Source organism: Peromyscus californicus, unplaced genomic scaffold (assembly GCF_007827085.1).
Source record: "Peromyscus californicus insignis strain IS unplaced genomic scaffold, ASM782708v3 Scaffold_6__1_contigs__length_162567912, whole genome shotgun sequence".
Taxonomy (NCBI): Eukaryota; Metazoa; Chordata; class Mammalia; order Rodentia; family Cricetidae; genus Peromyscus; species Peromyscus californicus.
The window spans coordinates 129106412-129121475 of record NW_026294584.1 but is presented as its reverse complement, the minus strand read 5'-3'; the positions used below and the strand labels follow the sequence as shown (position 1 = coordinate 129121475).

Below are 15064 nucleotides of genomic sequence, written 5' to 3'. Positions count from 1 at the left end.
GGGACACACCGAAGGACAATCTCCTTCTGTCTCATGGCTTCAGAGGCCCGGTGTGGGTGGAAGTAGGCAGAGGCTGAGAAGCCAGGGCTGGAGAGTCAGGGGCGCCATTGTCCCAGCACATGAGTTGTGGGTCGGAGGAGGCAGAGCAACTGGCTTGGCCTGAATGCTGCTCCTACTTGCCTCTCTCCCAGCTTCCCCTTCCTCCCTCCTCTTCCCCCCTTCCCTCACCCCTCCTTCTCCCTCCCTTCCTGGCTGGGCCCACTGCTGCTTCATCTTGCTCCCTCCCTTCTGCTCAATAATTACTGGAATGGCAGAGGCTTGCAGCAGCTGTAATAGCCCCACTTGCTTTTATCTCTTTCAGAACTGCGATGGTTCAAGACAGAAATTAATATTGGGTTTGGCTTCGCGCCAAGAGGAAACAATGCACTTTATTATCTGATTGAGAGAGAAATGCTAGGCCCACCCTTGGGACATCTGCTGTGTACCAAAGACCCCGTGCGTGGATCCTGTCATGGAAGCACTGCATATATTGGGCACCTACTGTATTCCAGGCTTGTCACAGGAGTTCTAGTGCCCAGACTTACTGCAGCTACATAAGCTGGATTATTATACTCCCCAGATAGAGAAGGAAACTGAGGCCTGCCAGCCTGGGGCTGTTGTCTGGGAGCTGGGGGAGGGTCTCAGAGGGCTTTGCAGTTCCAGCTTTGCTATGCACAGTGAGGCTCTGCTAGCAGCAGTGACCACTGGGACTAGGTAGTATGACTCGAGTGCACTGGGGCTTGAAGCTGTGATGTAAGGACCCCAGATTTTGTGGGGCTGGCTTCCCTTCTGATTCCTGCAGGGTATTTAGTTGGGATATTTGGCTTGGGCTGGCCTTGGGCTTCAAAGAATGGGGTGAGAATTGAAGCCAGGACACACAGGATGTGCCAATAAGGGGCAGTTCCAACTGTCACACAAAGAGATGATCAGCCATCTACACACTGTCTTAGAGAGCAACTAGCAATGACAGCAAGCCAGGGGAGACAGGCCAGGGGGACGTGAGGTCCTGGAGGTGCACAGGTGTCCATGGAAAAAGGCCGCTCCGGGCAAGATTGATGGGAGTGTCCAGCTGGACCTCTAGAACAGACCCCATTCTTGGACCTTCAGCTAACACATAAGGAGACCAAAGAAGCTCCCTCCCCGGTCTAGGCTGGCTCTACACCACATTTATATATCTTCATGAAGCCCGGAGAAGGCTGGCATGAGCTCAGGATCATAGCACAGGAGTGACTATATTTCCAGTCTTTGAACTCTCCCCACACTTGCTCAAGACCTGCAAACCTCTTGACCATCTTAGCCTACCCTGAGGTCAGCAGCAGCCCTAGGACTGGAAGCTAGGCTTTCCCAGCACCCGACTGGGGCGTTCCAGTAAGTTATTTCTTTTCTCAGAGCTCAACAGAAAACCCTCATGTAGCGTTGTCGTTTCTAGCTTCATGTCTGGCCCAGGGAAGAGTAAGCTACCCCAAAGCTACACGATCAATACTCTTGTCTTGTAGACATGGTGCCATATCTCAAAGCGGTCAAATTACCTGCCCCAGGTCACCCAGAGCTTCCTCTGGGCCCTGGAATCAGAGCCTGGCCTACTGTATCCCTTAGGGCGTGCATCCTGAGCTTAAGCCTGGATAAATTCTCTGTGGCTTTAGGCTCCGTAGCCCCAAAGTCAATTCCCATTGGTATGGCCAGCGTGGGAGAGCTGGGGCTGCTAGGAGATGAAGTTGTCCAGGTAAGAGGAAGAGGAAATGGAGGCTCCGGTCCTTCCAGGGAGAAGGCAGCTGAAGGTATACCCCAATACCCTGTGTGAGAACAGCATCAAATGTACAACCAGCTGTGGCTGCTCTGAATAACTATTAAACTATCGATTAGCAACAATCCCGCTTCACAGAAGCGCAAACTGAGGCACAGAGGGACGAAGTAATTTGTCAAGGTCTCCTAGCCAGAAGCTGGGTGTGTCAAGATTTGAATGAGAGGTAACACGACAGTCTGGCCAGCACCCTTCACTAGACTGTGAGATCCGGGCTCTAATAAGAGTCTTTTCTCCTGGAGCTCCTGGCTCTCAGCTCACAACCTGGCCAGCCCTGGGGAGGAGCACTGAGCTCACACCTCCCTGGCTGTGTAGCCTCAAGCACCTTGCTCTCTGTGCCTTGGTTTCCTTCTGTGTGCCAGCAGAGGGGCAGGGCTCTGCTTTCCAGTGACCCTCGCTTCCTCATTTCGATTTCGTCCTTTCTCCTTTCTCAATCACACCATCGGCATCCTGCCAAACCCCGTTCTGATGCCTAATTATCTAGTGTCTGGGGGTGCACCTCATTTTGTTGAGGCAATTTTCAATCTAATCTGCCTGGCATCGAGTGAGCCAGGTCCCATGCTGGGTACTGGGGGATGAGATTCGAGATGGAGCCTGCAACCTCCTTATAGAGCTCCCAGGACATTTGAGAGATGAACACAGATGGACCAGCACCATGGATTCCTTCCTGGGCACAGCCAGTTGCTGTTACAGGGCCTTGTGTGCAGGAAGGGGTGTTTATCCTACAGTGGGGCTGCAGACCCAACCCACTGAAGCTTCCCGTGTGTTTAATATGTCCTGTGTATCTCCTGTACCATGCCATTTGCTCCTCACCACACCCCCATTGCACAGATGTGGAAATGAGGCTCGGATAAGGGAAGTCTGCAAAAGCCCAGGAGAGGGTGGTTAGATTGACTGCCCAAGCTCCTAAGTGTGGTTCTCCGTGGGGACACAGGGCCATCAGCACACAGGGAAACTGGCCTGAGGGGACTTGGCACCATTGCCTGGTCCCTGTAAGGGAGGTGCCAGATCAGTACAGATGGGACTCGGTGTCCCCTACAGCACCACACACAGCACTGAATGTTTGTGTGTTCTCCCGAGTTCCATCCAGAAGGACCAAGGAAAGCATAGATCCTCAAAGCGGTGTTGTCCTGGCAAGTGTTTAACGGGGGGCTCTCAGGAAACAAGGCAAAAGGCTGGGTGAGTGGCAGCTACTGCCGCCCCTGCTACAGACAGTCCCATGCCAACCCACTGGGGCCAGTTGGAGGAACCCACAAGAGGTGGCAGGGCTGCAGGGCACGGTCTCCAGCTCTGCCGACAGCATCTCAGAAGCTGATTCTTATGCAGCCCGGGTCCTCACCACCCAGTGACCTCATGCTGGAGCCCTCTGATGCTTCCTATAAAGAAAGCCCTGAACCACACCCCCTCCCTGGCTCTGAGCATGCTCTGTAGCCCCCAAGAGTGCCAGCTCAGGATGCTTGCTGCTCTCCCTATCTACCTCAGCATTAGCATCCTGGATCTAAGGGCAGGGAGGCATGGGGGATGGATGTGAAGGAGGAAGGAGTGGAGAGGGTGGGGTTAGGAGGTTAAGGGAGGGTGAGAAGGAAAAATAAGAGGAGGCAGAGGGTAGGGAGATGGTGGCAAGGAGGAAGAACAGAGGAAAGTGGGGAGGAAGGGGGAAGGATCAAGGAGAGAGGAAAAGGGGAGAGGGAGGCAGAATGGAGTCCTGAGTACCCAGGGAAGGAGGGAGCACACACTCACCAGAAACAATCTGAGATTGCAGGAGCCCAAGGTCATTCATGGGGAATGATCTGAATTCAAATTTAGCCTCAGGACATGGGCCATTGATTTCTTCTGTAGGTCCTAACTAGGTTTGGGGTGCTGAGCCCCCTACCCAGACTTCCATGCAGGCAGCTGCTTGGCCCTCTGGTCCTGCACTGGACACAAGGCAACCTCACAGAAGCGAGCTAGAGGTGCTAGCCCCTCTCCTTTCCTGGCCTCCTGTGGTGGCAAAGGCAGGCGGGTTCTCTGGAGGGCCTCTGTTCCAAGGCTGCCTCTGCAAAGGCTCGGAGCTCAGCCCACCGGAAGGATTAACTGGGACCAGGAGAAGAGTGACAGGGTGACCACTTGGCGCTCTTCCACAGGGCTCTCTGCCTTGTAAAAACACTGTGGGAGCCCATGGGGTTAAATAACCATTCCGCCTTTTCCAGAGCGCTGGAAACTCCCACAGGAGTTAGCAGAATGCAAATTTGGGGGGAAATAAGTCTTGCCAGGGCTAGTTGAATTAAATACATCTCTAGTAAGTCACATGTAGAAGTGAGGCCAGGCAGAGGCCTGTCTGGGTGGCGCAGAACAGCTCAGCAGTGAAGGTAGCCAGGGACTGCTTCAAGGTTCCCGGGCAAGCATCCACACTGGGGGTACCTCCCCCCAACAATGCCACAGGCTTTATCCAACCCTTCCAGAGGCATGCTGTCAGCAACAAGGTCACCAAAGGTCACCCAGGAATCAGTGGTCTATGGGCTAAATATGTTTGCGCTATATGTTGTCTACTTAGAATTTTCAGACTTGAATTTGCATCCCCTGGAGAGGGGGCTAAGCTTGACATTATTCCCACCTTGTCCCTAACTCCCCTACTCATGACCATGACCGCTTGGCCCCAAGTGGCTTTTGATTTGCAGCCCTAAGGTACATAAGGCCACCATGGTTCCTCAGCGGAGTGCTTCTCTGGGTGGTAGTTGAAGGGTGAGGGTAGAGGTGGCCCTTTCTGGGGGTGTCTGTGTCTCGGGGTGCTGGAGTTCAGAAAAGCATGTGAGACATTCTGCTTTCTATTAAAAAACAACAAATTCCATTCCTCTTTTCATAAGCTTTCAGTCAAGAGGGTAAAAAGGAATGCCCAGAGCAGCGGTTCTCAACCTTCCTAATGCTGCACCCCTTTAATATGGTTCCCCATGTTCTGGTGACCCCAGACACAACATTATTTGATGGCTATTTCATAACTGTAATTTTGCTACTGTTATGAATCCTAATGTAAAGATCTGTGTTTTCCGATGGTCTTAGGTGACTGCTATGAAAGGGTTGTTCGACCCCCCCACCCCCACCCCAAGGGGTTCAGACCCATGAGTTGAGAAACACTGTCCTAGAATGAGAGAAGACTGTATTTTCAGAGTTGACCAAGGGTCAGGCTCTGGGGTCTAATGCTGATTTTATGTTTATAAAGACTATCAGAGGCTCACTTTCACCAGCACATCTGCTGCTCACTCCCCCCCCACCGCCGGTTTTCCAGAGGAATTTCATGTGATGTGCCCCCACCCTCTCCTATAAAGTGAAAATCCTGACGGAGCAAGAATCCCGGAAGACGGCATACAGACTGAAGAAATTCTGCAGGTCCTGTGAAATCAGCTCTAGCCTATGAATAACTGCTCCTGGGGGTCACAGGGTGATCAGATGTCTGTCACAAACTATGACAGGGAGAGCAGAGCAAGACCCCAGCACTTGGAGCAGGGAAACCTGTTTTTGAGTCACAATCCAAGAATAATGCTGTGGGGCTAAACAATAGTCACCTAAGCGCTCTGTGTAAAGAGAATATCTCACTTTAGGATTTGTTCTTGGACAGTACAATGAGGTGAGTACCTAGGACACAGAAAATGCTTGATGGCTGACATTGTTTATGTTTTGAGATGTTGGTAGGAAAGCAGGCAGAGGAAAGATGTTGGGAGTTCTCATTCACATGCAACAGATTACAAGAGCAGGGGAAGTCCCAGGGAGAGATTGATCATTTCAAACTCTCTCAGTGAACTCCTCAAAAATTAGAATGTTGCCAAAATCCTGACTAAATGTGAACAGTACTCATTTGCCACTGAGTGAGTCCCTTGTCCCTCTCCTGACTGCAGATGCAGGAAGTTTGGGGAGCCCAACCCTGCCATCCTGTCAGCCAACAACTGCAGAGGACCCACAGACAGGATACAGCCTCATCTGGAGGACTGGGTCTGCTCAGATAGGTTCGTGAACATGAACAAAATGGTTGCCTGCTTTCATCTCTACTGGGGCTCGCAGCTCCCCCTCTGCCCCTGAAACGGCCACATGCCCAAATCCGGCACTCTCTCTCTCTTTCCACTTCCAAGAAGGAACGGGGTGACAGCCAGCTCACATCCCTATCAGCATGCGAGCAATACACTCTGGGGTTCCTCAAGGTGTTACCCTCACATTCTCTGATCCAGGAGAGAAATATATTTTACCAGCTGTTCAGGAGAGAGACATAAACGGTGCGGGTAAGAATATTTTCCAGAAAAGACCTGCAGCCTGTGGTCATTTACACAGCTGGCGGAAAGAACCCATCTCCTCCAGCGTGGCGTGCTCACAGATCTTTAGGGAAACGGTGGACATAGCATGCAAAACATTGTGCCTGTTTCTGAGGATGGAGGCATTTGTGTGCTCTCCTGATGTCCCAGCCTGGGGACAAGCATCTTGTGCACCTGTACTGGCTTCAGCAACTTTCATTCTTGTAACTTCACAGATGGCAGCAGCGACCCCTGCTCCTGGTCTTTCTCCTTGGGCTAATGACAGATGGCGGCTGCTATAGAGGGAGCCAGTTGGGACTAGCTGGTGGCTTCACCTACCATGCTGTATATCATCTTGTAATTTCCTGTGAGGTGGGAAATGGCATCCCCCCCCCCCCCCCCGCCGCCCAACTTTCCAGCTGAGGATGCTGAGGCTCAGAGATGCATAGCTTGCCCCGGGCCACAAAGCTAAAGGAATGGTGGGAAATTTGACTTCAAAGTTGACACCTCTGGCTCTGACGGTGTGCAGGTGTTCACTTCCTTTGGGCTGACCTGCTCCAGGCTGTCCAGCAGAATCTTCACATTCACCGCCCTCGTCACTCGGGATAACCAGAGCTTTGCAGGGCCCTGAGACCACCCCTCCTGAGACCCCAGCAGTTGGCTTCCATCTCCTCTGCCAGGCTTTCTCTGCAGCAGTGAGAGACCCAGAGCCAGCTCTGCCTCCTTGTGGTATGACCCGAGCCTCAGAGTTGCCTCCCCTCTACCTAATTCTGTGGCGGTGAAGTGTCCCTTTCTGAGTAGGCTGGGAAAGAAAGGAACTCCACAGCATCGAGCCTCTCTGCAGTGATCCCATCATCCCCACGCTCCCATGCATCCTTGTTGGGGAGCCTAATGCTTAGACATAGTCCCCTCTGCTTTCTCACAGGCTCCCTCACTCCAGAAGCTCCCGAATCAGCATTCCACACACATCGCTCTCCTTGTGCAACGCCATTATCTCCCGAGGACACATGCTCCGTTGTCACGGCAACCAGAGTCCTTCCTTCAACTCTATTTAATAATTTCTCAACAGTCAAGCTGGGCTGGCTTGGGGCAGGAGAAAGAGCAACGGGGCTGGGTGAGAAGTTCTGGGTCCTAGCATCTGTTGGGCCTAGGACAACTGTCTAGGCCTCAGTTTACCCATCTGTAACACAGGGATGCCTGCAGTGGGCATGTTTGTGATTTTTTTGCTTCAAAATCCCGAGAAGCAGCTTCCTAGGTCTAAAACGCCACTATAGGGACTAATGTGGGAGGTTAGAATGACATTTTAGGCCAGAGAATGAACTAGAAGCTGTCTTGGGTGATGGCACTCTCTCCCGTTAAACCAATTCTAACATGTCACCTGCAGACACTGAACCATCTCCCCAATCCCCCAGCATTAGAGCTAGGGCTGGTTGGGATACACAGTTCCACCAGCAGCCATCGTAGACCCCTTTCTTCCCATTCTGTGGATGGGCAAACTGAGTCAAAACAGTTATCATGCTGGGTAAGGTCCAGGTTGTCCTCAGAACCCAGTGACACATTATCCAGAAAGGCTGAACCAACGGGACAAGAAGAATGGCCTGTCTACTGGCTGCCTCTCTACCCACTTAGCCCTCAGTTCCTATTGCTGTGGTCCCCATCTGACTGTCTCTCAAGAAGCCATACAGATGATGGAGAAGGAAATCGAACAGTGATCTAAGTCCCTGAAGGGATACAGTTTCCACAGCTCTTCTTTCACAGAGCCTGGCACACAGTAGGTACACAACGTTCGATCTAGTGCAGCTGAATGCCCACATCTGTCCCAGTAGCTAACTTATTTAGGTTCTCAGAGGACTCCAGGAAAGTCTCCCAAAGCTGCCACGGATTAATGTCCCAGAAACAGTTGAAGACCCCAAGCCTAGGAAGGACACTTGGCTGCCTCTGGGACCTAGTGAGCCTCCAAGACTGGGGAGGGGGTGTTCTGACCTGGCCCAGGCTGAGGGCACCTCTTTTGAGCAGGCTGTTGGCAGTCCCGCTCCCGCCATTGAACTCCCCTGGTTGGCGTTTCTACTGAATGCCCTAGCAAAGGAGCCGTACCACATCTTCTCTGTCATTACCGCCATTCACTGCCATTTGGAGAAAGAGCGCTTGTCTTACCCAGCCATTAGTCTCAGGAGGGTGTCATGGAGAAATTCAGGGGGTGAGGAGAGAGTGGGGTGGGCAGCTTCCCTCCCCCAACCTTGCTTGGAGCCTGAGGAATGGGCAGCAGCAAACTAATGTCTATCCTGTCCAGCAGTCCTGAGATAGAAGGGACATACGCACGGTCCCTGCCGGCGAAAGCCAGGCGGGAGGTGGCTCTCCACTTCCTTCTCAGGTATGCTAGCTCAGGCCTGATGGAGTCCCAGCTCTGTCATTGCTTGTGAGCTAACCTGGGACAACCCTTCAACTCTGGTGCCTCTGCTCCTTACGGAGGATCTTGGAGCTGTGGCTCCATATCATGTCACGGAGTCAGCATCAAGGGATGACCCCAAGTGTCAGCTGCACTTTCGTTCTGAAGAAATCTGTTAAATGACACACACCTGCTTTTAAACCCCATCTTTATAAACATGCGTCTGTAAGACTGCTTCTCACCCTTCTCGTGGACGCTGGTTTTTTTTCAAGGGGAGGGGGTGTTATGTTTTCAGGGTTGTTGTTTTTTTGTTTTTTTGTTTTGTTTTGTTTTTAATTACAGGTGAGTCCTTGATCTCAAGCTCTGGAAATAGTCACAGCGACGGCAAAGAGTGAGCCCCATCTCCTCATAGCTCCTCGTGTTGCCTCCTCACACCCTATCTCTGCTCACTCAGGTGCTTTTCAAAGACGCGAACACCATGGAAAAGCAGGGGATTTGGTGTCAGCAAAACCCCATTCAGACACAGCTGACAAGCAGGACACTCACTCCCCTGCCCGCCCCCCAGCCTCAGAGCTGGGGAGAGCGCCCACCCCAGCACCAGCCTTGGAGTGGGTGAAGTGAGGGACCCAGCCTTGTCCAGGGCCTGGGGGTGGGGGCTCTTGGGCAGCAGTCAGATGGCTGGCCAGGTTCTTTAGTCACCTCACAGCTAGGGGACCGGAGGAACCCCCAGACCTCCTACCTCCCCTGCTGCACCTCAGAGGCAAGTGTCCCAAACAGGTAAGATGTCAAAACCATCAGCACAGCAAGTGTTCAACGGCAATTCTAACCAGGTGATCTAGTCTGTATCCCACTGCCTCGCCCGCCCTCCCCCCCCCCCCGCCCCGCCCCCATGTCTGTGCTGAGCACACTGGTAGCTACATGATGCTCCAACAGTAGTCTTCAGATGACCCAGCTCACATAGGAACATTGCTCAACATCCTTCCTGGCTCCCGAGACCACTGGCTGGAGGGTTCATGTCACCCCAATTCCTTCAGATAAGCACGCCTGTGTCATGCAGGCCTGTTTGAGAACACCCCCCCCCTCTCTCTCTCGCTCTCTCTTTCTCTCTCTCCCACATCTGGCTACTGCTAGGGCCAAAGGATCACACTTTTGAACCCTAAACTCTGGTCATGACCAAGACCATGAGAATTTTTGGCCAGAGCCTAGATAAGGCTCAAATAGATAAAGGGAGAGTCCTTCAGTTTTGAGCTTCTGGACTAAGCCCACCCATGCCATCGGCCACCTCAATCCCCAGGTGCAGTGGGTTCCTCTTCCTGCCAGCATGGTACTCCCCAGGCTCCCTCTCAGGAAGAAGACCTCAGTAAATGGGACCCACATTGGCTGGGAAGCCACCTGACAGGAAAGGGCTCAGAGTTATCTGAGCCTCAGTTTCCCCCAAAAAAAATGAAGATAGAAAAGGTAATACTATCTTTGGAGCACTGGCCTCAGCTAAGAAAATGCTCTGAAAACTGAATTCTACATATTAGATGAGTAAGTATTCTCCCCCTCATACAAAGAGATTTCATTTAGGTCAAGGTCATCCGGATTTAGGTTTATGAGAAAACTAGCTTAAAACAAGATTCTCTTTGGCTGATGGCAGATTCTTCTCTAGACCACACTTGCTTTTCCTGGATTACTTCCCCATCCCACCGGCAAGGGCATGGTTTACAGACTGTACATTGCTACGCTGATAACCAGGAGTTGTGTGGTCAGCACCGGTTTGCAGCCAACCAAGACATTGACTCCAAATGTCCCTGCTCATGTCATGGCACCTGTGAACTCTCTCTCTGCTCTCCTCAAGCAGGAAGGCCAGGGAGGCAATTGCTGCCAATGCCTTCCAGGGCATCTTTGACCTTGAATGTCCCTCTGTCTAGGGCTCAGCTATCTCAGGAGCTGGCACAAGACACAGGTCTTGCAGACATCAGGCAGCTGACAGGTGAGCAGAGTGGCAGGTCACTGTCTCAAGCAGCCACCTACTCCTGCCTTCCCCACCTTGCTTGTGTGTCAAGACTACACCCAGCCCCAGAAGCCCAGGGCCCCTTTTGCCAACTAAGGGGCCCAACACCCTAATGTGCTCCGTTCCACACAGATGCACGTCTCCCCCACCTCCCGAGTGCCACCACCAATCATTCTCCAAGACCTGGTCTCCTTGTAATTTCCAATTTGTGAGAAATATAAAAATAGAAGGCTATTCGCTGCAGGCAGCTCACATCGAATCGGATGCCACTTTTTGTGTCATGTCAGATCACTGTAAACGGAACTGATGGCTTCCTTGGGCTGCTCTCAATAGCTTCCTGAGCAGGGAGGTGGTGGGAACCCAGGAGTCTGGGAAAGGTGGCGGCTGGGTGCATGCCACCAATACCAGCTTTAAATGATGTGCAGGCCACAGATCTGTGTGAATAGGAATGTGACCTCCGTTAGAACCTCAGTTCTGCCTCATAACAGCAGAGGTCTCCAAACTTCAGCTTCCCCTGCAGTCAAGAGCTACTATGCAGATGCCTGGCCTGGAGATGAGGGGCTCAGGTGCTGGAGACAGACAGACCTTGAGGTTTCTCTAGTGGGCTGTGCCTGGGCTCCACAGCAGCAGGCACCCTCCTGCAGGGGAGTTGACAGCTGATTTGGGACTCAGTGCCATTTACTGTCCTCTTCTGTTATTCCATCTGCACAGGGACAGTTATACACACCTCACAGGGGCTTGTGAAAATTAAATGTTGCCACAAAAGTGCAGTGTGGGGCACATTCCCTGGCACACTGTCAGTATTTGGGCAAGGACAGCTGATGCTGTAGTTCCAATACTATCATGGGGTTAAGGGTTCTTAGAAATTGTTCCTCTGTTTATAGCTGAGTTCCAGGTCACAGCTTGTGTTCACACCTCCTGCCTGTACCAGGACCTGGTCTCTGCTCGGCGTGGGCTTCACTGCGCTTCTGAGGCTGAGGGCTCAGGGTTGGTCTGGAGTAAACGACAATGCTGGGTGTCTAAGAAGTTCACAGAGACATCTCTCCCAGGAAGCCCTATTTTGAGATTCAAATCTGGCCACCCAGCCTCTCTTCACTCTCAGGGGCCAAGTTCTCTTCTACAACTTCACAATGACTTTCAGAGAATAGGGTAAAGCTGACAAAAAAGAAAGACAGAAAGAAAAGAAGAGAGAGAGAGAGAGAGAAGGAAAGAAAGAGAAAGAAAGAAAGAAAGAAAGAAAGAAAGAAAGAAAGAAAGAAAGAAAGAAAGAAAGAAAGAAAGAAAAAAAGATGCCACCAAATCAAATCCTGGAGCAGTAGATGCTCGGTGACCTCACCAGCTGGGGGAGGGACTGCTCTCATTAGCTGAGGGAAGAGCTGCTCTTTGCAGTTGAAGTCATTTCAAGGTCATCTGAAGTCACTTGAAGGTTATTTCATCCCAGCAAGGGCTGACCACTATTCCCCAGGTATACAGAATTGGTGATATCGCCCAGTTGAGTGGAAGGCACAGCTCTTATTTAGGCAAAGACAAGCCTATTGCCACATTTCCATTTCAGGACCAGGCAAAGTGACAAAGGTGCTCTCACTGGGTTTGGCTTCAGGAATGCATCTGAGGAAGAAGGAAGCTGGGTGAACAGAGCTTGGGATCAAGGGGCTACCTGGCGTGCCATGGAACAGGAATCAGACAAAGGCATGGCTTCCTGCCCACTCTCATGGTCATGGGGAGCCATCAGGAGGCAGAAGGCTGCAAATGGTGGCCAAGGCTGGATTTGCTAAGGTTGACACTTGGCCGGGCAACAACATAAGCAAGAGATAAGGAAAAAGACAGCTCTGAATTCCAAGTGACCTGAGAAATCTCTCACAGCCTATACTAGGGATGGAATTTCTATAGGAGGGCTATTTATTTAATGTTGTTCTGGGTATGCCACTTGCTGAGAAGGAAGAAAAGCAGCCATTTCTCTGACAGCAGGTCCAAAAGAACTGTCTCACAGTCCACCATGAAACCTCGTTGTCAGTGCCCTTCACTTGGCTATCCCACTTTATAGATGTGAAGATGTGAGACCAGAGAAGCACAATATGGCAACCTAGGCTTGGGAATCAGAAGAGCATGGGTCAAATCTTTGCCTTGCCTCCTCCTACCTGTGTGACCTTGGGCAAGTCACTCTCCCCCTTTGTCTCGTCCTCTCCTCGATTCTGAAGTGGAGTTTAGAGTAGTCCCTTTTGTACGAGGTTAGGGTAGGAATCACAAGCTTGGCACATCAAAAGGTTTCAACATTCCATTTCTTCTTTCCAAGGGGGACTAGAACTTGGCCAAGGTCATCCAGCCAAGCAGCGGCAGTGTTCAGCCCAAATGGAACCCTTACCCAGGACTCATTCATTCATTCCTGGCTGTGGATTCGAAGGAAGCATTTTACAGCCTTCTTGCCTCACCAACGTAGGTAGATCAGAGCAGGTCCCTGCTAACTGGACCATTAGGCAATCACCTTCCACCCAGGTGGGCTTTATTCTGGAACATATTGAGTTCCTTCTGGGTGATGGGCCATAGGCAAACAAATTCACAGCCTTAGCTCCTGAGTTGCCAGGAATGTCAAATACTGGGCTGACAGAAGTGTGGAGTTACTGGATCGTTCCTTAGCCTTGACTTTACCCTCTGAGCTGCCTATTCCTTGGGCTCTGGACCCCTCACTAGAGCCTCAGTCTGGAGACCTTACTTCTCAACAAATGTGGGTCCCAGGACTGAAGTTTCCACTGGGGAATGACCATTGCCGTTTTCTCCTTCAGCGGTAGCTGCCTGCCTCCGGTGCCTTTCCCAGGGAACCCCACTCCACAGAGGATCTGGGGACAGGCTGGCCTGTGTCTCACTGCCTGGGACTCACTGTTTGTCCTCTAGTCACTGGCCACCAAGCCAGCACTTGGCTGGAGACAGAGCGCTTTCTTTGTTTGCCGCCTGCCTGGCGATTCCTTTCTGAAGCTCTACGGAGGCTCAGCCATTTTGCCCTCCTGCTCTGGGGAAAGCTTCCCGTTTCTCCCCTCTCTGCAGGAACTCACCCTCCCAGGGCCACTTTCTGGTCCTCTCCTTTGCTTTGAAGAGGGTCTGAGGATGCTTTGACCTGAACTGGGGTGGGGGGGTGGGGGAGACTGAAGGACACTCTGAATTCCCACAGACCTCTTTTGTTTTGCAATTTGGAAGTTGGGGAAGGCAGGCTCCCCTATTCCCACCAAAGTTCACAACAACAGAAATATAGAAATATAGGCAGGACTCGGCACATTATTTTTCTCTTGCCCAGCACACACTCTGTATGCCATAGAAAAACTAGGGCTAGCATCAAGTTCCACTCAGCTGGACATAGTCCCTTCCCTAATGTGGTCACAATCCCTTGCACCCCTGATCTTTGTAGCCAGGAGGTCCAGTCCGTGGACCTCATGTATGTTGGTCTTAACAATTGGCTTTCAAACATCCAATTTTCCCTTGAGTCTCGGGTCTGTTTCGAGAGGACATTGGCTCTGTACAGAGCTGCCCATTCTGAGTCTCTTGTCGGAAGCCCAAGGCAACCACAGAACAGGACATGTGTGGGTGTCACCCATGCGGACGGGGATGGGTGGGTACAGAGGGACCGAGCATGGAAAACCTATGGTCATTGCCACAGAAAGGAAGGAGTAGACACCTGGGGAATACAAATCACAGGAAGTCCTGGCCCGACCCACCGGACAACTCTGTGTTGAGCAGGGCAGCAGCCCCAGCTTGCGCGCGCTCGGTCCCTGCTGTTGTGCGCCTTCTTGAAGCTAAGGTTTCCTGAGAGCTTGGGGTGCCCCGGAATGGGAAAGAGATGGCCCCATCCTCAGGTAGCCCCAAGCCCCTCCATCCCCCCTTCCCAGAGTGAATGAAGTATACGGAGTCTGGGGACGTGGTGCACGTTGCTCTGGCTCCCTTCTGGGCACCCTGCCGTCGACTAGGGGACGAACCAGGACATCGACGGCATCCAGCCTCCTGTCACCCTCCCGCCTCCGGAGCATCCCTGGGCTGCAGCCGGCGCACGTCGAGGGCTAGGACGGGGGGACGCTGCAGCCTAGGGGGCCCGCCCTCCACCCAGCGCCCCGACGCCAGCTCCCCTCCTACCTGCGGCCGGGGCTGCGCGGGCCGCTCCGGGCTCGGCCGCGCTAGGACGCGGGCGCCTGGGCTCCTGGGCTCGCGCAGCTCGCCTGCAACCTCTCAGCTCGCTGGGGCTCCGAGGGCGGGCGGAGGGGCGGGGCTATCGGGACACGCCCACTGGGCGGGGTTTGTCCGCGCCGTCTTGCCCGCCCCTACTCAGCTGCCTCCATCTCTCCTTTCCCACCTTTTCTGCTCCTGCACCTCTCTTCCACCTACCTCTGTCCTGCTCTCCTTCTCCTTCTGCCCTGCACCCCTCCTCTCTCTGTCTGCCTTCGCCTCCCTCTACCTGCCCCCTCCTCCCTCTGCCTGTCTCCCCTCCTTCCTCTGGCCTGCCCCGCTCTTCTCTCTGCCTGCCCCCTCCTCTCTGCCTCTCTCTGACCTCCTTCTCTCTCCCAGCCCTGCTCCCTCTCCATCTTCTTCTTGGCCTCCATTCTCCT

The 15064-nt window shown here is 52.7% G+C and overlaps 1 protein-coding gene across 2 annotated transcripts in view; it reads right to left on the bottom strand.

Moving 5' to 3' along the window:
• The window catches only part of Slc6a1 (solute carrier family 6 member 1), a 33906-nt gene extending 19190 nt beyond the window's left edge, over positions 1-14716 (bottom strand). Inside the window, exon 1 of one of the 2 annotated variants that reach the window (XM_052722346.1) lies at positions 14595-14716. Coding sequence is in view for 1 of the 2 variants with exons in the window: in XM_052722345.1 (XP_052578305.1) it covers positions 3581-3620 (40 nt within the window). In the remaining variant the exon portion in view is untranslated. Of the gene's footprint in view, positions 1-3580; positions 3805-14594 lie in introns of those variants that run through there. The other variant, XM_052722345.1, reaches the window with a different exon arrangement.
• Positions 14717-15064: the final 348 nt, after the last annotated feature.